The sequence below is a fragment of the Oreochromis aureus genome, linkage group 9, assembly GCF_013358895.1.
Source record: "Oreochromis aureus strain Israel breed Guangdong linkage group 9, ZZ_aureus, whole genome shotgun sequence".
Classification (NCBI taxonomy): domain Eukaryota; kingdom Metazoa; phylum Chordata; class Actinopteri; order Cichliformes; family Cichlidae; genus Oreochromis; species Oreochromis aureus.
In genome coordinates, this window is record NC_052950.1 from 27707558 (window position 1) to 27731214 (window position 23657).

Genomic DNA, 23657 nt, shown 5'->3' on the forward strand with positions numbered 1-23657 from the left:
ATCTGGAGTTAATTCTAAGTGATGAACTTCGATGAATTCTCAATATGAGGTCCAAAGAGCTGTCAATGCAACTCAATGAAGCAACTCAAGGTGGCTGCAGTAAAGGCCTCATAGAGCAGCGGTCCCCAACCCCCGGGCCACGGACTGGAGTCCTTTGGTACTGGGCCGCGAGAGTTGGGCCTTGGGTGTGAAATTTATGGTTTTCAGGGTTTTTATCAGTTTTTATTGTTATTTTTGAATTATTTTTATCGTTAACTCTGGTTCCCTGGGTCTTTTCCCATGTGTTATGAATGAATCTTCTTTTTTGGTACCGGTACTGGTTTTATTTTGTTGTATTTATCTGCGACACCTTAAAGGCCGGGCCGTGAAGATATTGTCGGACATAACCGGTCCGTGACGCAAAAAAGGTTGGGGACCGCTGTCATAGAGCATTTCAAGAATGGACCTTCTGTCTAAACATGGCAGCATGGCTTAGTTTTGCAAACTTGCAACTGAACAAACCACAAGACTTCTGCAACAATCTTCTTTGGACAGATGAGACCAAAGTTGAGGTATTTGGCTGTACTTTGGAGAAACCTGTCAGCACAAACACGTAATACCAACTGTCAAGCACGGTGGTGGAGGGGTGAAGATTTGGGCTTGTTTTGCAGATCACACAACCCAAGAATACAGCAGGCAATGGTGGATAGGAGCTTTGTAGCAAAGGTTGTGTAAGTATTACGAAGATAACTGTATAAATAATGTTACAGAAATCACATAAGTAGAAGCAACTAGTTTTGCTTGCCTCAGATACCCAGTTTATTTTTTTTTCACCCAGTGCTGAAAATGACATGAAAGACAGTCAAAATCAATTAAAATTCCTTTGTATTTGCAATCTTGGAGCTTTGGATGGTTGTGAAACATGAAAAAGTTGTGAGATAAACAACTGAAACATCAGTTACTTTAAAAAAACAATGAAAAAACATTTCTTTGTGTTGGTTGGAATTTCACAAGAGCTGGACCTATAGCAGTAGTAACAATTCAAAATAAGAATCAAAGAATCAAGATGACAATGAAGTAATTTAAAGGAAGAGAGGCCAATGTCAAGCTAGTGATGACAATGTTGTGTGTGCATCTAGCATCAAAATGTCAACTTCTAATGAACAAAAGTGATGCATTCCTTTTTTAAAGCTACTTACGTGAGCTTTTTCTCTTCATGTTTCAGATATTTGAGTAGATTTTTCAAAGGTGACAGAAAAAATGCCTGTTAAAATTTCAGAAAGTGGCAGCTGACAGTTTATTTTGTCTGCTCAAGAAAGGTAATTAACTTCTTTTCAGAGTACTAACAAAAACTCACATTGGACAAATTGGAATGAGATCATATTGGCATACTTAGGAGAGATTATTTTACTTATTGTTAATACATTTTCCCTTCAGTTAAAATGATTCAAGCAGATAACAGAGCAGTGACTCGTTTAAAAATATTGAAAACACCAGATTTGGTGGACCAGTGTCGTCTTGAAAGAAGCAACTTCCCTCAGTTTTCATGCCAAGCAGCACCGTTTGTAATTTTAATATTCACTGCTCAGGTAATTTTCCATTAAGTGTTTACATTACTGTGCCTGCCCACTGCAAACTTCAATTTAAAACAGCATGCATGACAGCTGCCCGGTGGTTTGTGTCTACTCGCTGAGACACACATTTGACTGTGCAGTTTTTCCAGTCACTGATCATGACCATGCAAACTCAGGCAAATTAGGCTTCCAATACCTTTTCCCTCAAACATTTTAAAGATAGCCTGTGAGGGAAAACAGAGGAGCCACAATGGTGTGTACTTACAGGACATTAAAATAAGGTCCTCTGTGTGTTTTGTACAATTCTGCGAACTTTGCAAGTATCAGGTTATCATTTTTGATAAATTTGGATTCATACAAATGGATGGCAAATTGCAGAGAGTACTTTTTTCGTTAATCTACCACTGAGTTTCCAAATCTTGAAGCTAGGCTAGGTTTGGGGTTGTCACCAATCACAGCTTAGCACCCTCCCTCCAACCTCCTAATGTGGAATTTGCAGGTCTTGGAAATGGAGCCATTACCACTTGATGCCAGAGGACACCTTGTGCATAACAGGAAGACTTTGGTAGAATCTGTCATAACCAGTGTTGGGACTAACGCGTTATTAAGTAACGCGTTACAGTAACTACGTTATTATTGTGGTAACGAGCACGGTAACTAGTTATTATGCCAAAACCAGGAACGCGTTACTCGTTACTAGGATTTAGATAGGCTCGTTACTCGTTACTTTGTGTGGTGGATATCGCGGAGCTTCCACAGATTCAATAACATTAGCAAGTGGTGGAGGCCAGCAGGTGGATGAAGGAAAAGGGAGGCAAGAGGAGAGACCAAGCGGCCGCCCGGTCCGCGTGTCAGGTGAACTGAACTTCAGGTAAGAAGTTATGACCTGCAGTCTATCTGAGTCAGATATAAACCAAGTTTAGGTGGAGTTTATTTTCGGTATGCTGACATTTTCGTACTGCGTGCTAGCTAGCATGACGGAGTTTCTATACAGCTGGGTGGGTGCTGTGTTACTGATGTTGAACTTTATTTTGTTCATACGGTTAATTATTAGAGTTTCCAACCGTCCCGTAAAAAAACAGAATCGTCTGGTATTCAGAGAAAATATTACAGCGTTTCGTACTGAGGTGAAAAGGAACACAGTTTGTCCCGGACTTCAGCTACAATGAAAAAGACACAAAGCTGAAGCTGCACAGCTGCCTCTTCTTCTCTCATTCTCTCCCGTTTCTACTTCAATCACGAAACTGATCAATGATCAGCTGATCGGCTTTTCTCTCTTGTTTATTTATCGCCCACTTTGCGCCAGAAAGAGAAAACCAGTCGCGTTAAACAACAGCAGCACGTTTAAGCTTGATCAGCTGTTGTTAGAATTTATTTAATATTAATTTCTAGTATCAGCTGATGTTTGCTGGAGCCACAGCTGTAAAGCTGCTGGTCATGATATCGGTTTGGTTATCTGGTGAGAGGGAAACATGCAGATGAAACCAGGAGATGTCCTTACTGAATCATCAGAGCTGAACAGGTGATGTAGAAACAGGTTTACCTTTTAGGCCACATGAATGAGTTGAAGTTATGAACTGTTTCTGAGAGACCAATAACACCAGGATCCTTTTCTATGTAGCTGACAGCTGGTAACTGTGCAGGGGCGGGTCTAGCAGGGGGCCAGGTAGGGCATTAACAGGGAAAGGGGGGGACAAGAAAATACTTTTCTTTATTATTCTCATTTAAAATGTCTCGCTTTTAAAAAAATAATTATCTGAGTCTTACAACAAACAATTGATAGATTGATACATATATACCATCAGAACAGTGCACATCACTGTCACAACAGTGTTTATTTTCATTCAAAGGCTTTATGATTTTTCCTATAATGGTGGGCTGGTCTCTAGTCAAAATGCCCAGTCCAGCTCTGTATGCAGCTCATCTGCAGTCTGGTGTTACCTACATCTTCCTATTCAGAAGACAGAATTTCCAAGTTCTGAGTACAATCAAAAGCACCACGACTGCAGTTTTTGTGTTGGATGTAAAAAGCAGGCTAGAATCATGGCGGCGGTCAACGACGGTCCAGGCGTGGGATTTCTCTCGTGGAAATGTGCACATTATTTTTTCCTTTCTGTTGGTAGGTGGCACAGTGCACTTGTGGCAAGTAAGCAAGCTAGAAGACTGGCAATCTTGCTGGGTATCCAGTTACGGAAGCAACACATTAACAAGAGAATTCTGAGTAAAACCAAAGTTACTTTCCCTAGTAACTAGTTACTTTGAAAGTAACGAGTAACTTGAAGTAACTGAGTTACTTTTTTAGAGAAGTAACTAGTAATGTAACTAAGTTACTAATTTAAAGTAACTTACCCAACACTGGTCATAACTAGGTATATTATGCCTCGGAATGAAAAGAAACAATGGTCCAAACTCATCCATAAGTGTTAAACTGGACAGAATGGATGTGTGACTTATGAAGGTCACAGCATTTGATTTAGATCACTTCCACAATCCTCAAACCATTCAGTGAACCTTTATTCCCAACCACCAATCTCTAGGACTGAAGCCAACATGAAGTAACAAAAACTGGCACTGAAGCACTCAGACTGGGTACAAAACCAAGTTAGTCTAACAGGCAGAATAAATGAACATAACTACCAGTAACCAGTAACCTCAGGCTCTGCATTTTTAAGCTTTAATTAAGGATTTTGGCAGCCAAAACCATTTTACTGGCTCCAAAAAAACCCCCAAAAATATGTTGGCCAGAAGCGAGAACTTACCTGTAATGAACGAACAAGCTAGCCCCAAAACCCCAAAACAACATGCTGTTTCAGAATGCAAAGTCTATAAGCAGTGGGCGATATTATGGAAGCTGTGTCCAACTTTTATTTTTTTTTTTCTGCCTGTACCTCATGAATAAAAGGCATCCCATCCCAGGATATACGTGCTTTGTCATCTGGAGAGCACTCAGGATAACTTAGTATTGAGCTTAGAGCTGGGCGATATAAGATTTTTTCATATCACGATATGTTTTTTTCATCTCAGGCGATAACGATATATATCACGATATAAGCCAAATAACTATATTTGTAAGATTTAAATGTGCCGTTGCTCACAAGTAAAATGTGAAATAATTAGCAGCTTGTTTTAATTAAAATATTTATTTCCCATAATAAGTTCAACAGGGTAGATGTACTTAAGGAACATGAGACTTCAGTTTCAGATAAAGGCAAATATTGTAAACTACACAAAAGGCAGCCGCTAAAGCGTTTAAGTTTCAAAATAGAACAAACAAAACAGACCACTAAATTGTCAATTCCACTTAGAAACAAAATTTTAATTCTAAAAATAAATCTTAGGTCGTTTTACAGAAGAACAGACAAAATTGACTAACTTTTGTCAATATCAAATAAACTGAGAACTAAAAGGAAATTCTCAGGCTACGTCCACACGTACACGGGTATTTTTGAAAACGGAGATTTTCCGTTTGTTTTAAAAATAATCCCGTCCACACGTAAACGCAGAAATGAAGGAAAACGCTGCTAGGAACATGCCAAAGCAACAGGTGGCGATATATTCCTAACCGTGTAGAAATGTTGGCCAATCAGAAGTCTAGAAGCCTCGGTAGGAAATAGTAAACAAAGATGGGGCATAGAAACAGAACCGAGTCATATGTGTGGAGGGACAGTAACTGTGTGTGTATATGTAAGCATTTAAACACTGCAGAGAGTACAATTAACAGTAACAGTATTGTAGAAATTCATTTCACCGAAACAATAACGTGGCGCACAGTGTGACGTCAAAAGAGGCGCACACCTTTGACGCTGCGTTTTCTCCGTTTTCTTGTCCACACGTAAATGCAAAACGGAGTTTTCGAAAATATCCACCCTGGCAGGCGTTTTTAGAAATCTCCGTTTTCAGTGACTGAAAACGCCGCCACGTGTGGGACGAAAAGGTGCAAACGCATAGAAAATCTGCGTTTTCAAAAATACCGAATGCGTGTGGACGTAGCATCAATCTCTCCTTGTTGTATAGCTTAGCTTTTCAAACAGTTTTAACAGTTACTTTAGTCTGACAAAAGCCGAATGACGAATTAGCGCTTTCAGTCAGAGATTGAGCATGCACCGCTTTATTGTATATCCAGACTTGCTTTCGGCACAATTTACAGTGTGCGCTACTCTGTTTTTTGTCAGACTTGAAATAGCCGAAATACCTTCACACTACGGAACTTCTGTGGCCCTTCCGTTTGACAATCTCTCCAGCATTGGAACCATCATCTGTTTTTTCTTCGGTAACCTTCGCTCACGCTCTCGGTTGATTTTTCTCTAGTCGGCAAACTCATTTCCTTCATTACCTGGGCGGCCCGCTGCAAAAAACAAATACACATGTGCGCCTTGGGGCTTGTGCTGTACGTAACAAGTCATGTGACGTGACGCTGCGGCTGTGATTGGTTCGGCTCTGCGCTACTTAATTTGGATTGGCTGTTCTTTCTTTCTTTTTTTTTTTTTAAGAGGACAAGAGAGATGAGGTCTATCGCAATAGTTTAATTTTTCTATCGAGAAAAAGTTATTTCGCAATACATATCGTTATCGTTTTATCGCCCAGCTCTAATTGAGCTGTATTGATCTTCTCTCTAAAGGGGACAAGTGGACCCAAACCACGACCTTCCACAGCAACTAGATCCCCTCAATGTAAGAGTCAAGGGTTATGGTTTTCCTTTCATGTAAGGCCATGCTTCTTTTTCCATTTTTCAATCTACAAGTGAAAGACTTTCTACATTTCAAGGCTTAGGTGTATGAAGTTTTAATAAACCTCTTTTTTGCTAGTGTGTTGAGTTTAATCATACCTGGTCTACCAGGTCATCTAGGCCAGATTATGCCAATTGTTAGGACAAGCACTGCACCAAGTAAAATAACATCTGAACAAACAAAACAGAAAGAGGTCACAGGTTCATTTTAAGGCCAAACTGAATTGCCTGCTTAATAACTAACGGCCTCTCCAATGTAAAACCTGAATTGTTGATAGAAGCATTAGATTACTAATGCAATGAGCAGACGAAGAGTTTGAAGAATGAAATATGTTTAAGGGGAAAAAAGGGAAGCAAAAACCCATTAATTTAATGCAAACACTTTCATTTTCACTCTTTCCATTTCCAGAGACCACATTGCATAACATCATTTCTAAATGCTTTCTATAGTCTTTTCAGAACTCGTGAATAGGACTTGGTATTTACGCTGAGACACATTTAAGTCATGATAAACTTGAGCTGAAGGTTGAGGACAGTAGATACAGTAAAAGGTTTAGATTATCCTTTTATTCATCAGCCATTTGTACATCTGCATGTTGGAAATAAGAGTTAATATAGAAACACTTTTAGCTATAAATATGAGACTGGAAAGAACTGCAGGTAACAAAACACTTAAATAGAGGATATACGCAGCTTTCTAGTGAAAATCTACTGTAGTTCTTAAGGTCTTTCTTGATGTCTGACTAGTCTTATGGCGCATCAGAACAAATGTGAAGTGAAGTTTCATCTCATGGGTTTCTGGACCATTTTGAAATCCGCTACTATTAGCCCTTAACAGCCAATGGAAGAATTACTTCCTTCCAAAGTACGATCAATACTTGGAATCAGTTCACAGGAGGATATTTCCAGAACTTCTAAGGAAATCCTACAGTTTCCCTTACTTTCCTTCAAGTCCTCTATTTTGTTTTTCTCAAAGTTGAATATACACCTTCAGCTTCCTTTAAAGGGCGACAATAGGTTTGCTGATAGTGGGTGGTCTCAGTAAAATCCACAATCTGCAGGAGAATCTCATCTGATATGCTATCACAACACTAAAGGTGAAATATATTGAACTTGCACAGATACATATTTGGCTCCTTTTGCCCCAAGTCGATTTGTGCCTTTGAATAGAAAACTTTACTCTGCTGCAGGTCTAAACACACCATTAACGAAATGACAGCTTTTCAAATTCTCACTGCTGGGTCTTCAAAGAACAAGAACTTTATATCAAATAATATTCTCCTAGCCTGTTTGCCCAAGATGGACACAAAGAATCATCAACATCAAGCTACTATTCAGCACTTTTACATTGTTCCTACTGCTTAAGTTAAGACAGAAGACCATTTAAAATTATGATAGTATGAAATCTCAAGACCAGCTTTAGAATAACAAACATGGAAGCGGAAACATCAATTTCTTGATGGTTTATTTGACAGCTTGATAGGTCTTCATCGCCTTGTGACAAGCTTGCTGATAAGGTTTACTTTGGTGGAACTACATGCAAACAAAATACCTTGTACATTTTAATAGCTATTGGTTTCTGCCAGTGATGCAAAATCTGGATTTAATAGCTAATTTTCATTGAATTTGCATGCTTGCTAGCAGAGACTGCATTTGCTCTGAAGGTCCTGACCACAAAACAAAATGAGTGTTTTGATTCTGCTGTTGGAATTTGCGTAATAAAGATGGAAGAGGTATTCATTGATTGACTCATGCTTTTTTAACTTAAGCAATTCAGCAATGTAATATCTTTGAAGGCTTTCTAAGCATCTGTAGGATTCTTGTTTTACCTCAGACCATGTTATTTAAAAATGCAGCGTGCTTCAATACAGAGCCAAACAACAGAAAATACGGCACTGTCTTAAATACTTAGGAGCTGTATCATGAGTAGATAATGTACATTATCCCCCAATAAATGTGAAAATTTAATTATTTCTATTGTCCAGACAGTGATCTCACAGCTGATAACATGGCGCCTTAGGGTTTTAGACAACTACTCGACTATCTGGTGTGGATTTGTGTTTTCTGCAAAAAGCTGCTGTCCTCCTGCTGCAGACCCATGACCACGGCTGCAAAGATAAGCCACAGTAGCACAAGTGAAAATGTTTCTCACATGTTGCAGGGACACATTAACCATCTGTGTTGCGTTTAACCTCCACTTTGGCGCTGATAATCAGTCATTCGAAAACCATGAAAGGGTTTCACGTTAAAGAATGTCCCCTCTAATGTTGAAAAAAGAGAAGAGAAAAGGTGTTGTGCATTCAGATGTTTTGAAAGGATTTCCAGCCTCCTACATGTGAGGCTTAGGTTGCCTTTCAATTTAATTTAAATTCTTTGGAGAGTTGTTTAGGCATATGAAATATTTTAAAGATGTCACCTTGAGCTCTCTAGAGAGCTGTGAGGTAGTTTTCTTTTTTCCTGTCAGTTTATGGAATAAAGCATAATTGGCTTTAGCCAGGGCTTCAGAACAGCAAATTCTACAACTGATTGCCAGGAGGAATTGGCCATGAGCGAGTAAAGGCCATGTAGTGCTTTGGTTGTCCTCAACCAGTTCTTGTAATCAAAATTCAAGAACCTACTATGGCAAATGAACCACTGCCAACCCCCCCCCTGCAATTTCCATATAATATGTGTCCAGCTTGTGAATGGAAAAGGATAATGTATTCTTCCCCTTGCAACACTATAATTTGTCATTATGGCAACAGAGAGGAAAAGCGCGTGATAACAGCAATATCCTATTAAAAAAAAGAGAAGGATCAAATGAAAAAAAAAATCCTGAAGAAAGAACACTGAGCAAAAAAAAAGCATGCTGAAAGAAACACACACATGCATGAACACACAGAAACACACAGTCTATTTCAATATGCTTTCGGTGAGTAAGCAACACTTGGTGAGCCTCGGAGAGAAAACTACATATTGCAGTTAAAATATGGAAATCAGCAGCATTTTTCCCTAGGAGATGACTTGAGAATAACCCACTCGAGAGGAAAAAAATAAATAAAAATTTGGCCATTTACATTGTTTAACATGCAGCACAAGAGCAATCGTCAAAGAATATGGTTGCTAAGGATACACAAGCCTTTTCATTTCGGCCTGTGTTGGGCATCACAAAAGCATATTGTGAATTCTCAGCTGTCCGGCGTTCTGCAGAAAAGCACCTTTGAGAAACGGTGCACTTTGCATGCTGATTAGCTTTGGTTAAAGTGTTATTACACTTCGCTCCGCACAGGTTTTTTGTTAATTGACAACATAGTAATTTCTCTCAAGGATGGAGGTTTGCAGTCTTGAGATTCAGGTGCAGAACTGGCAGTTGGGGGGCCTGCGCAACAACGCGCTCTGTTGTGCCCACCAGCAGCAGTGCCGAGACGAGCAGCTGGATGTGGAATCTGTGATGAGAGATCAGCTCCCTCTTTTGTCCTTTCACTTCAGCATTCACTATTCAGCCAAAGTTTAAGGCTGTGACACGACTTCACAATTGACAGAGCCGACGGAGCCCATCACCTGTACCGTTAACCTTGGCTTTAACTTTTACAATTGAACACCACTAGACACCCAATCTACATACACAAAAATAATGATTCCATTCATGTTCATTGCATTGAGGGTGATTGACAGCTAACTCATAGCAGGTACTTTGGTAACCTCAGACAACACATTCTCACTCCCAAAGCGTAAAATTTTATGCAAGGTGACATATTGTCAATATGTTACTTTAGGCACTTTGTTACTTCTGGGCACCCAACACATCCCTAGATTACGAGATCAGAAAAATGAGGAAACATGATACCTGTTTGAAATGAATCTACATATGTATGTTCGTTTTACTTAAATCGTGTTGGAAAACACTATCTAATGTCATTAAAATGCTGGTTAAGGTTAGCAACAAGGATAGGGTTAGGGCTGGAATACATGGCTGGAACGTGTATTACCGTGGGACCATCATTCTACTGGATTTTATCCATACCCCGGCGCATAGCATAAGAACGCGGACGGTCACCTTTCGCGTTCCTCAGGAATACCGCGGGACTTGACAAATCGTCATTATATTACGCCTCGGGAGTGGGAACGGGCTGCCTCAGAAAGCATCTGATGTGGTTCCGTTGGATTCATCGACCTTCAGCCTGAACTGGTTTGCAGCAGAGTGCAAACCTGTCAAGATAACAGTCAGCACCTGCAAATCTGAGGCCATGGTTCTCTCTGTGCCTCCTCTGGACTGGTGAAGATAGGATTCCCCATGCGAGAGAGTTTAAGGATCTTGGGATCTTTTAATGAGTGATGGGAAGGTAAAACAGTGAACTGCTCATGGTAAAAGAGTTGGCCAAAAGGTGGAGCTTTCATATTAGCCATCTATCTATATTCCAACTTCACCCAGATCTCATGACCATAGGAGAATGACTGAAACAGAAAGGTCATGAATATAAGCTGCCAAATGAGTTTGCTCTCAAGAGGCTGGGCTCATCCTTAGAGAACAGGTGAGGATGTTGGAGTAGAGCTGCTGCTCAAGGTGGCATCTGATTAGGAAGCCAACTGGGCGCCTCCCTTCGGAGGATTTCTGGTGTATAAGGACACCCTTGGGGTAGCCCCAGAACCTGATTGGGAGATAATACATCTTGTCTACCCCCGGAACATCTTGGAATCCCTCAGGAGGAACTGGAGTGTGTTGCTGGGTAGAACGATGTCTGGAGGACGCTGTCATGGAATGATGGACAGATGGCTGTTTGCACAAGCACTTATCTATCTAGGATTTCTAAGGGAAATGTTGCAGAAAGAACTCAACCGAGCTTCCTTTTGGGAAATTAACACAGGCGGTGTTACTTCCTTTCTAGTAAAATGCGATTTCACTGGCCGAATATCGAAGTTGAGAAAATTGAAACAACTGTGCTGATGCCCTATGATTCAATAAAACACAAAACTACTGACTGAGATCATGTTTATTGACATCACAGACTAAAGGTGCCGAAGGCAGTTTCTCCATAGATTTCCACAGAGCTAGAGTTAACTAGAGGAGTCACCCTCTGCTGGTCATTAGAGAAAAATGCAGCTTTAAAGCACTTCTGCACTGGCTTCCTTTTTTAAATATAAAGTTTGCTCATTTCAGCACTGCTGCTGAAACGAGCAGCTGGAGGTGGAACCTGTGGTGAGAGATCAGCTCCCCGTTTAAGAGCTCAAGAACATACACTGGTCTTTCACCATTCAGCCAAAGCTCAGGCACAATAGATCGAGTCCATCACCTACAGCTCACACGCACAGCATCAGTCAACAAGCCAATAGTGTGCCTGTATAGCGGTGCTGATGAAGGGATTTTCCTACCGTGCCAAAGGCCAAACAAAAGATTCAAGCCAGTGAATGGAGATTCTGCCTACTGTACTTTACTTTGCCTCTTTCCATCCAGTGCTTTTATCCAGAGATTAAGGGTTTTAGAGAGAGCTAAAGAAAGAATGCAGCTCCCCTTCCAGCTACTAGGCAGATTGAGGCTCCTTCTCTTATTTAACAGATACCGTATTGTTTGAGAAACAAGCAGCTGTGAGGAAGCTGGAAAAAAGCAGCATGGGGAGGGGACTGAGTCATAGAGAGATGGGAGACTTTAAACAGGCACTGTACTATCTGTAAGGATGAATGATAAATGCTTAAGCCGTTTCCATGTATATTTGATGTCGCCTTAGACCTAACGGTGCATGGTGCATGGAGCCCCAGGGCCTCAGAAACACTGCACCACCGACTCCTTCTTCCTCTCCTTCCTCACGTCGATTTCGTTCGCCTACCTGGCTGCTCTCAGCTCGATTTGTTTGCACTCATGTTTCTCCCAGTCTGGGCCTTGGTTAACATTTAATTCTACCTTGACAGACACAGGCAGGAGACTGTCAAAATGCGGGCCATCAAATAATGAAATGTGAATCAGCTGAGCCACCAGCGGATCAGCTACAGACAGCACACACACCAAATATTGGGGCCCGGTCTCTTTAATGAGCTCTGAGCTGTCTGACTGAACACAGCCATGTCTCTCACCTCTCTGACACCGCTGGAGCCGCGGATTCTGTCAGGCAGGAAAAGCTCTGCAGCAGAAACAAAAAGTTCAATCCTGCTCAAAGTGCTGCTGATACTCGAGGAGGCTTTAAATAAAACATGGAAATGAATCCTGACACGTTGCGTCGAGTTGTTTTCGATCCGAGAGTAACACAAGGTAGGGCTGTTGTACACGAGGAGTAATGGTGTAAGCCAGTACTGCACTGAGGGCCAATAAGACAATCAATGACGAATTACATGACACCGGGGCTAATGTCCTTGATTAGTCTTGCTATGCGAACAAATGAAGCGAGGCTCTTGACAATCACATGAGAGACAATGCGGCTCCAATAGGAGTTGATGCGTCAGGCGGTTCTGCAGCAGATGAGCTCCAGTCTCATTATACAAGCTCATGGTCAGGAGACACACAAATCCTTCAAAGTGTGTTTGAACCCTGCTGACTGACCTTGCATATTTAGCTTAACAAAAAGATGTTCAACAATGGAATTAATGAATTTTCACTATGATTTCCAGTACCAAAGTGATTCATTTAAGCCTGAACACTAAGTTATGAATAATAAGGAATGATCAGCAAACTATATTTCATTTAAAATAAATATGACCTTTAAATAATGAGGCTTATCTGTGAAAGATGGAAGCGACTGGACTAAAAACAAGCAACAGTTCACTGAAGATTTTACAGGCAGGTTTAACTGCAAGGATTTTCGTTATTCATGGTCTTTTAAAACCATTTCATCGGCATTAGTTCTCACAACTCGTGTCTTAAACGACTACAATTAATTAGGAATACCTGCCTGTAACGCAGCTATCATCTACATACTGTGCAAAAGTCTCGAGCCCGAGCTCCTTTTGCTTTGAGCAACAGTTCTTCAGGGTTTCTTTAGACATTGGCAGCTTTTTCACTTATTTTCAGTCCAGGCCTTGTACCTGACCACTTTCACAGGAATGTTTTTTGTTTACACATAACAGCGAACTTAGCAAAGAACCCGTTTTAAATTGTATCTTTAGGCACTTTGTTACTACCAGCCTGTCACAAAAACACACAATTTGTTCCCATTTCTTTAGCTGAATCTCTGAAAAATACCAAAGATAACACAGTTTGACAGGCATAAAATAGCATTTTTGTACCAACAAGGTGATTCCTGAAGAGCTATTAGCCAAAAACTTGGCATATCTCAGCATCGTGTGCAGAGCGTCCCCCAAAAAATTTGTAGAAACTTGACAAGTGGAGGACAAAAGAAGAAGCGGCAGGCATAAAAAACCCATCTACGGCAGATGAGCAGTAGCTCAAAGTCATGTCCTTAAGAAATGAGAAAAGATTCAGAATGGCTGTCACAAAGTCATTCTTAAGGAAAGAAGCAGAGAGAAAAGACTGAGGTATGCCAATTTACACAAGAACTGGACTGAAAATCAGTGGAAACAGGTCTGATGGAGTGATGAATCGAAATTAGAAATTGATGGTTCAAATCATCATCAACATGTATGGAGGAGCTCAGGAGAGAGGACAACATTGTTGTCCTCTGGTGCAAAAAGTGGTCCCCAACCTTTTTTGCGCCACGGAGCGGTTTAATGTCCGACAATACTTTCACGGACGGGCCTTTAAGGTGTTGCGGATAAATACAACAAAATGATACGACCAAGACAAAAACTGTGGTATTCTGTAAATATAATAATAAACGCAAATTTGCTGTGTAATAACTTTATTAGCAGCGTCCTCCTGTAATGCGCCAACAAGATTGAGAGAAACATCCTCCTCTCTGCCCCTTAATGCTCTCTGGTTGCTATGGTAACGCGTAAATATTTCTTTCAAAATAAGACGCGTAACTACAACACGGGAAAAGACCCAGGGAAACAGAGTTAACGATAAAAACCCTGAAGCCTCAACTCTCGCGGACGGTATCAAATGACTCACATACCGGTACCGGACCGTGGCCCGGGGGTTGGGGACCGCTGGTTTACAGTAATGTGTAAAACACAGTGGAGGATCTGTCATGGTTTGGGCCTGCGTTTCAGCCAGAGGTGTTGGGGGTTTTTGTCAAAACTAATGAAATTATGAACACGAAAAAGAGCCATCAGATTTTGTTCCACTGTTCAATAGCATATGGAAAGCATCTGATTGGCAACAGCTTTGTATTTAAGCATGAAAAAGATCCCAAACACACTGATGATGCTGTAAAATCAAAATACACAATGGAGCATTATCTATTGGCCACCCCAGAGCCCAGACCTCAACATTACTGAAGCAGCGTGGGGTCATCTCGACAGAAAACAGAACAAAAGGCCATCATCCAAAGAAGAGCGTTGAATGTCCTTCAACAATCCCAGAGAACTATTCCTGAAGACTACTTGAAGAACTCTAAGAGAGTTTGAGCTATGGTGAAGAATAAGGGCAGTGATACCAAATATTCCATGCCATTTTGCAAACAAAATATAAAATGAGAGGTGGCTTAAGATCTCTGCAGAGTTCTGTAAATGTTCTTAAAAACTGCTCAGAGTAACACCACAGACAGGTCGGTGTGAGCAGAGAGTACATCAAGCTGACAGCTGACTTGTAAATTAGTGGGTTTAAATGAAGTGACGGTGCAAAGTCAAACAAAGCTCTAGAACTGGAAGCTTTTTTTTTGCGCCAAAGGAAGGAAGACTTGAAGAGATGATTTTAAATTACCTGACCTTTTAAAAGGCATTGCTAATCTAGTCACATGAAACAGCAATTTATGAGGGGGGAAATGTTCATTTACTAGGAATGAGCATCTATCAATCATGGTGACAGAGCTGTACACTGGGGAGAGGAAACGGGTGGAATTAAGGGAGGGAGGATGACACAGGAGAGAGACTGTGTGCTCTGAACTACGCCCCCTGATAAGGAGGGAGGGAGGCGAGGGAAAAAGGGAGCCAAAAACGGAGGGAGAGCGGGAGGCTGAGAGAGCGGCTTTAAATAATAACACACTAATGCTAATGTTTCATAAAAAGCTAAAGCCTGGGTGCGCAAACAGTATCAATCACAAGTGGCTGGAGGCCTCATTTAGAAGCCAAATGAAATCAAAGTTTGACCTTTCTGCCCTCTGCAAGTTCCACAGCCCGTTCCAACAAAGCCATTTGTGTTCACCTCCAGCTAATTAGTTGAGTAAAGAACAAATTGTACATTTGATTAATGTGGTCACACAGATAGCAAGTGAACCTGGTCCAAAAATTACAACCAAACTCTTTCCACTCTCAGTTTAATGGAGGTTATTATGCCCACGTACGTATGCAGAGTATAGGAAGCAAATTGGAGGTGCTGGAAGAGGCTCGTGGATGTGTTTCTGAGAGCCGTGTAATTGTATTTTTTACTTAGCAGCGAATGAGACGTTACCTATTTTCCTTAAGTGGCGTTTGATGAAAACACAATGACAAGATGGAAAACAGCCAAGGAGTGAAGCAGCACGTAGGGGGACGCGTCAGCTGCACTCCTTCAAATCTGAAGAGGAGCGCTGAGCATAAGAGAGCGGAGCAGAGTGTGCAGCCTCGCTCTCGTGGTCTCTAAAAAGCGCTTGAAAACAACATTTTTAAAAAAATACAAACTTTGTGTGGCTCTCGAAACAAACTTGCCGCCGTCCCCCGGGGATGATCGACGTGGTCGAGGATGCTTAGCTTCCCCCGTCCTTGTTTTATTGCTTCTCCATCTCTGGCTAGGCCCCATGCCTGTGCTCTGGGCTAGCACTTCAAACAACCTAATGTCCTATATGTTGCAGCCAACCGGCTGGTCAGGCCACAGCTCTCTGCCAGCCATCTTGCATACTGTACAGCCAAAGCTAATATTCAACACTGAAGCAAAGCATGTGAAGGGCTTAAAGTGTGAAAACGTGTATGTGTGTGTGGCGAGGAGAGGTCTTTGTTGCCGAACAACTCACATTTTTCGAGCGCATCCATCGCAGCTCCCATTTCTGCCTGTTGGATGCTAGATTAGAAAATTTTTTTTTTTTAAAAAGGAGACAGAGAAAGAGAGAGAAAAAGGTCTTTAGCATATTTAAAATGTCCTTTTTATGAATTCCTGTCAAAAAAGAAGAAGAAGAGAAAAATACCCCACAACCAATATTGAGAGGATTATCAAAAGTGCATTATATTTGTTTTCCAAAGAGCCCTTCTTCGCTAACAATCTCAGGTAACACGGTGCACGCATTTCCAAAAGGTAAGCCTATCGGCGGCTCTACGCTGGGCACCGTTTACTCCTGCAATTCATCGTCCCCTCCGTATATATTATGTGGTGTGTGATCATAGCCCAGCAGTGGAGGTGGCTGGGAGCTTAAGTCATGTAAATACAAAAACAGTAAGCTGCCAAAGATTCTGTGGAAGGGACAAACTTATCGCCAGCTTAGTGCAAGAGAGAGCGGTTTCAAGTAGGGGGTCGTGGAGGGGATTTTCACATGTGTGTGTGTGTGTGGGGGGGGGCGAAAGATGTTTGATGGATTTAGGTTTCATTTCTCGCAGGCTCAGCTGCAGCTTTATCGTCAACCCCTCCAACCCTGAAAAGGCCTCGGCGCAGAGATTCACTTTCTTTACTTTACAAAAGCATGAATATGCGAACACACACAAAAGGTGTGCAACTCAACACTGAAGGGGGGTTATAATAAAAAATAAATAGATATATTGTGTGAACACAATAGCTCAGGTAGACCTAACAGCCCCAGCAGCAGCGCTGCCTCGTCAAACTCTCCTCGGCACAAAGTGATATTTCCATAACAGAATTTACATCAGATCGATAACAGATCGATTCATTTTCATGATGCATAATGTCTCTCCCAATAAAATAGGCCAGCCAGAGCTTAATTGCTATAATAAACACCATCAATAAAGTGCAGCCATTATTCTGGAGCCCATTAGCGGTGCATTGAGAAGGAGAACGCCTTGTCTTGTTTGTGTCTTATTATATTGTACCATCTTACTCACCTTGGGCCTTTGCCACAGCCGATTCGCTCTCCTTTGAAATACACGGCGACGGTGTAAATGCGCGCGTGCGACGGTCCCACCGTCTGCAAGGTCCTGCAAAATTCAACAGAGGAAGGAGGGCAGAGTTTAGGAACAATAAGAAAAAGAGAAGCACAAGGACACTCGGGGACACCGTCCTTCAGAGAAATACAAAAAAATAAAAAAAGTTTTGAATTGGAACAAATGTAATTCCACTAAAGAGCGCTCTTTGAGAAGACGCACAATCCATCTGAGGGACACATAAACAATTTTTAAAGCCTCCCAAAGTCCCCGCACTCATCTTCTGACACCTAGATCTGAAGATGAGTGTGGGGAAATAAATAAATAAATAAATAAGTGACACGTTGAGAGAGGAACTGAAATAAAAGAGTGACAACAGTCTTTGAGAGACCTGCGAGTCTTTGGCGCGCTGGAAGGGTAAACATTGAAAACGCTAAAGAGGGAGCGATGACAAGAGACTATCACTGAAGTAATTTACAGATGTACCTCATTTAAAAAAAGAAGAAGAAGAAGCCAGATGTTGACTTTGTTTTATTTCTGCAGGGACATGTGTACAAGACAGTTGTTTGAAATGTTAACATTAGCATAAACATCTCAGACCCAAGCTGTGAGTCACCTAAATTATTCACAGACAATTTACTTATTTCAGGAGAGCAAATCCATTTTTAATGCAATGTGGTCACTTATGACACTTTATCAATAATTCAGCCCCCTTTCTCGCTTACAAATGAAGAAGCACATAGCATGTGCCGAGCAAATAAGACTCCTGCGTGCGCTGTTTTAGCCAAATCTCAACGGGGAGAGCGTGTCACTTGGAATTATCGCGGCGCTAAAATAACACAAAAGGAGACGGAATAAAAGGGAAATCCACGGGGCTGTCGGGAAGTCGTCGGCGCTGCGTTCATCCTAAAAGCTACTTCCAGACTGGGGCCACTTTCTGTACAGTGCGAGATGGGTGTATATGTGCGCTCCCTGGTGTGTCGAGATGTACAGGAAAGTGATAGAGCGCGGGGTTGAGGTGTCGATCTGTCATCAGCCAGGCACAGTCACCAGGGAACCTTTAGCAGGGGGCTCGGTACATTAACTCCTTTCCTTCTCCTTTTTTTTCCTGTCCTTTCCTGCCTCTTTTGGTAATTTAGTCTCTTTCTTTCCAACTCACACCCTAGTCTCACTCTGTGTTTCTCTACCCTTGACGCTTGTAAACAAATCCCACAGACTTCGAAGACATACAACTTTCATAGCATGGAGCAGTTGTTCGGCGTCGAATCTGTCTTGCTGTCTGAGTCTGGCTTATCGACCAACAGGGGTCAGGTCATCTCACGAGGTGGTCAAAGGAGTGCTCAATATTACCGGCTGCTACTGTGTATACATCAAACAAGGGGAAAGAAAGACGTAATTACGCTCAAGGATGGGGGGGAAAGCCTTCCATTCATCAGAGGCTGGGTTTCATCTAAGCTTGTGTCTCCTGTACATGTGGGGCTGTGAGAATTGTTGAAATTCAGGTCACCCAGGAGCTCTATTTGTTTCTCCTTCCTGTTCTTGTGGGCAGTGGAGTTGGGGAGGGAAGTGTTGATTGCGGTGTCAGAGCTGTGCTGTGTCAAAAAAAAAATCGCCATCCGCTGGGCAGATAGACGGAATAATAAACACGGGGGACTGAAAAGACGATCAAATAAATACAAGGGAAGAGAGACGGGGAGGAAAAGGGGACAGATTAGATGCTGAATTGTGGAGTTCATTGTACGCCGAACCGCTCCGTCTCCAACCACCCGTGAGCCTCGAGACGACCCCCCCTCTTTTTTTTTTTGTTCTGAGAAAACTGTGTTTGCCAGCTTCCAGTGGTGACACAAACACTGCATCATGGCAGCTCTCAAAAGCTTTCTGTCAAATGACACTTGCTCCTTGACTTTTTTGTCAAATAAGAGATCGTTTTGGTTATGTTTTCTTTTCTTTTTTCATCACAACAACAAAGACCTTTACACAGTTGTTCAAAATGTTCAGAGTCTGATGTCGAGTAGTCTTGTAAATTATGTTTGTGCCATTTCATTTCCCTGAATTTGTACTGCAGCCCACGTGATGCCTGACCCTTCTGGACTGCAGAGTTTGGCTCACACTAAAGAGACTGATCAAGTGTACGGTGCACCCATGTGTATACACACTTAGATTAGATCTTCAATCTCAAAAATTGAATTTCTTACCATTGCTAATTAAATGTCATGTTCAAATTCAAACACTTTAAGCATAAAATACATATTAAGTAAGTGTCAGCACTTGAATGTATCTTAAGACTGCTTAAAAAAAACTTGCAAAAATATAAATGGCTACTACATTATTTGAAATATGCAGCTATAAAAAAAAGGTAAAAGGATTCGTCACTGTATATAAGCCATAAAAGATTTGAAACTGCTCTGAAAAATGAATGGCAAAATAGATTAAATAGCGTGAAGTAGTGTTTAATCAGTTAGAGCGGATTTAAAGATGAAGATAAAAATCCTTGACCATATGTGCTTACAATTCTAAACATAAAGAAGCAATAACCAAAACAGTATTTACTAAAAAAAAAAAGCACAAAAAAGGGAGAAAGTGCTGCACTGCTTTCTGCTAGTTCTGCAGAAAGCTATGTTTAGACATATATGTTAATTCGGCAAGCTAGCCATCCAATCCGCTCAGTATTCTGCAAGCAATTAAATTAGTTAGCAGGCAAGCTACGGTTAGCAGGCTGTGTGACTCTGTTGTCTTTTATAACATTTGCTGATAAAGACATTTTACAATGAATGGCTATCTAATGAGCACTTTGATTGAATTAGCAGATATTATGTACTTTGCTAAGTTAGGTAGCTGCCTTTTTTCAGTATCCTGGTAGGTAATGTTAGCTTGCCTGTGATCCAGGCTGGATGCTAACAACCTAGCTTAACCAGATGTTATGTTGAATGAATTCAAAGCTATTTTCAGCTGCTCCCTTATTCACAAGGAGTCCTCCACAGCAGGTAGCTCGGCACTGTTTGATTTGTGTCTCCCGGAATCACAATGAGGGACTTTCACTTGTGGGACAAATGTGCAAACCATGTTGAGTAGCTAGTTGAGCTAACTCCCGGGGGTTGGTTAGGTAGTAAATCACTATTGGTTAATTACTTCATTAGCTAAAGTTACAAAATAGCCAATATGAAATTCAAAACCATGTTTTAGGTATTTTAGTTAACTTTAGCTTGTTTTCTCATTATAGTTTTTACAATTAAAATACTATCTAAGTCGTGAGAGTTTGTTTGTTTTTGTGCCCATGTGAAGTTTTTGATAAAGTTTTTGAAGTTTTAAGAGCCGTTTGATTCTTGACATTAGTAGAATTCTTAACTTTTTTGATTCCGTACTGAATTGCCACTATGATGAACCCATAGGTTGACATTGGTTTATGTCAATGAAGAGTGTGGCTTTCAGGTAAGAAACTTGCCTGATGGGGCCAAGAAATTATTACTGTTTAGTTTGTATTTAAATATAAACTAAGCACAAAAGACTAACCTCTAATCACACACTGGCACTTCTAGATAATGCTGAAACAAATTTATGCAAGCCTCGGTAATATGGTGGCCTTACTTGTAGAGTGGGATATCAGGCTCCTTGCCCTCCGTTCTCAGGGTCAAACAACACTGCTGCAGCTGAGACTTGGGGTCGTTCCAGTCCTGGTTCAGAATGAACTCCTGCAACACACAAACCACACACACTTGTGACCAAACTATCTCTCTTCACCCACTCATTTCAAAGAATCAGAAACACAAGAAAGAAAAAAAAAATCAACTGCAGTTACAACCGTTCTCCTTCACTCCTTCATGCTTTTATTTCATTCCTGCCATCTCCAAGCTTTTACCCCCTTTTGGACTTATTTGCGCTCTCTGACTGGCTCTCCATCTATGTCTTGGCGGTGAGCACAAATCACAGGCTACTTAAGACAAAAGCCAATCCCCGGCCAGAAATAAAGAGCGTCTGGGAGTCTCCCAGGTGTGCAGCTCTGATACATTTCTCTTATCCAAGAGGGACTTCTAAAAGCCCTTCCATTAACAGGGAAGCAGCCTTGTCATAAAAAGGCAGACTTTGAATCCAGAACTGTCTGCTCCTATTAATTTTCTACAAAGAGTGCTTCTGCTTCTGCTACTCTCTCGCAGCCCCTCCATCTCTACTGTTCTTGCTTCCGTGCTTTGCTTCCCCTTCTTCCTCCTTCCCGGTTTTCCTCTCTCCGGGGGGCATCCACACTCCTTTCGCTGAAGGCTGAGAAATTTGGCTGTAGCTTATAGCCTACCTCTTGTACATTTCGAGTGCGGTGATGCATTCACTCTCATGCAAACACCTTAACATGCATAATGGAGGGAAGAAAAAAAAAACTGCGAACATAAGGAAAGGAGCATTTATGTTCCCGGTTTTGCTTCTCTATTTCCATCTAAATTGGATGAAGCAGCACAGTTTGCAACACTGTGGTTTCCAGAGGGCTATGTAAGGAGACGTGCTGGCTGTTTCACAACTTTTCTCTTGGAAGTGGAAATGAGGTGCTCTCTTGCAGCGACCATGACGCAAAGCTCAGCTCCTCTAGAGCTGGGGATTCTCCCTGGAGAGGCACACCAAGACAGCAATTAGCATGGCATATCAGACCGCTGCAGCAGCTTCACACGGAGAGGTCCGCGCTGTGTGGGAAACTCGTACACGAGCACGCGTGTGTGTACCTACGCCCGGTTCCAGTTTGTGTCTTTTCACTGCAGCAGCGGTAATAAAGGGAAAAACGGGCCTCTTCTATCTAAACTTAGACTTGAGCACTTAAGGATATAATGCCCGTCCTTCCTAACGCGCATCTTGCCATTGAAGTTTTGACTGAAGCCTACTTATTCAGCTCTCGCAACACTCCAGAAGTGGATACCGTCAGCAACTTCAAGCACTTCTCGGATCAATAGAAAAACACAGACGACTAACATTAACAAGCCAATGCATGCATCCCAACGCCGTTGAGATTCCCATTAAAGATGACTAAAATAGCCACCCAAGCCACCATTGTGAGAGGCATTCAAAAGCCAAGCACCACTTCAGGCCTCACGTCAATGCTAGTGCCATTAGGGCCCTGCCATTAGCTCCCCTCCTCATCATCTCCCCCCCGGTTCGCTCGTTCTCCGTCTCTCTCTTAGGTGCTTGGCTCAGCAGCTCATTGATCAGGTGCGAGCGGTGAATGGCTATCAATAGGGACTCACCTTCAGTCGAGGGAAAAAGCAGACGTTCATGAAGGTGTGCACGTACTCCAGGTCTTTATCAATGTAGAGAGCTGCGATGAAAGCTGCGAAAACAAAAAAGAAAGAACGCCTTTTTAAACGAGAAAAAAAAGGAGGTGGGTGCTTTGCTTTGTTTAACAATCAGCTCCATTTCTGCTTCTGTAGTAAATAAAACATTAACAAAGACCAGAAGAGAGACCCGAGCAGCGGCCTCCCTCGCGAGGGACGTGATGTTAATGTTAACAATTGGAAAAGATGGCTCTGTAGCCGCCTGTCCTTTTCTATCACACAGGAAATTGGAACTACAAGGGCCACACAGAGTTCAGAGAAACATGTCATATATAAGATAAAATTGTATGTCAAGCTGAATAAATAACTGGCGGCCTAACTGCTCTGAGAAAAAAAAAACAAAGATACGAAATGTAAGCAGAAGGTGCTGGGTGTCATCTTCATCTCATGGCTGTCCCTTTGTTTTCCCCTTCCATTAGATGCCACTGCATTCACTCATCCCTGTGACTAAGACAGTGGGACATGAGAGAGAGATAATAGGTAATATATTTCAGGAGGCCAGTGAGGGCCCGCTGTAGCTGCAGGGCACAACTGTTCATATACAGAGCTGCACTCATCTCCAGCGCTGCCCCTCGTCCTCTTCCCGTGTCATCAACTCTGCTCCGCTGCAAACTTTTGAGGGATGATTTGAAAGGCAAATGATATGAAGCCCTGTGTTGGTTTGTGATTCGTGCACTATGGTCTGTCTACTGAATGCTGGCCTGAAAAACATTAGTGCTTTTTAGTCTTTTTTTCCTCATTTAATCTACCAAACTGGAACGGTTCATTTTCTATTCCCTTTGTATCACAGTTCCTGTCCCTGCCTGCTCCCCCTGTTGGCCTAATGTGGACCGCAAAAGGTCTCCTCCAATTCTCTGTTTCCGTTCTCCCTCTGCATGCAAATTCCTGCGCTCATGTTCAGCATATACCTTCCTATAGTCGACCATGAACTTCCTTTAATTGCAGGATTGAAATCAAGCGAATGTTATCTCTAGTTTAATTTATTTGATTCGATGTACACCTAGGTGCTTGAGGGTTGAGGGACATTTATATGTGATAGGTAGG

At 41.8% G+C, this 23657-nt stretch overlaps 1 protein-coding gene across 6 annotated transcripts in view; it reads right to left on the minus strand.

The window, feature by feature from the left end:
• Nucleotides 1-23657, minus strand: part of drosha (drosha ribonuclease III) — a 136331-nt gene that overhangs the window by 2014 nt on the left and 110660 nt on the right. For 5 of the 6 annotated variants that reach the window (XM_039617618.1, XM_039617617.1, XM_031728545.2 and 2 more), the window contains 4 exons: nucleotides 22527-22609; nucleotides 20893-20996; nucleotides 17269-17361; nucleotides 16233-16279 (listed from right to left, as the gene is read on the minus strand). In XM_039617618.1, coding sequence (XP_039473552.1) covers nucleotides 16233-16279; nucleotides 17269-17361; nucleotides 20893-20996; nucleotides 22527-22609 — 327 coding nt within the window. Of the gene's footprint in view, nucleotides 1-16232; nucleotides 16280-17264; nucleotides 17362-20892; nucleotides 20997-22526; nucleotides 22610-23657 lie in introns of those variants that run through there. The other variant, XM_039617620.1, reaches the window with a different exon arrangement.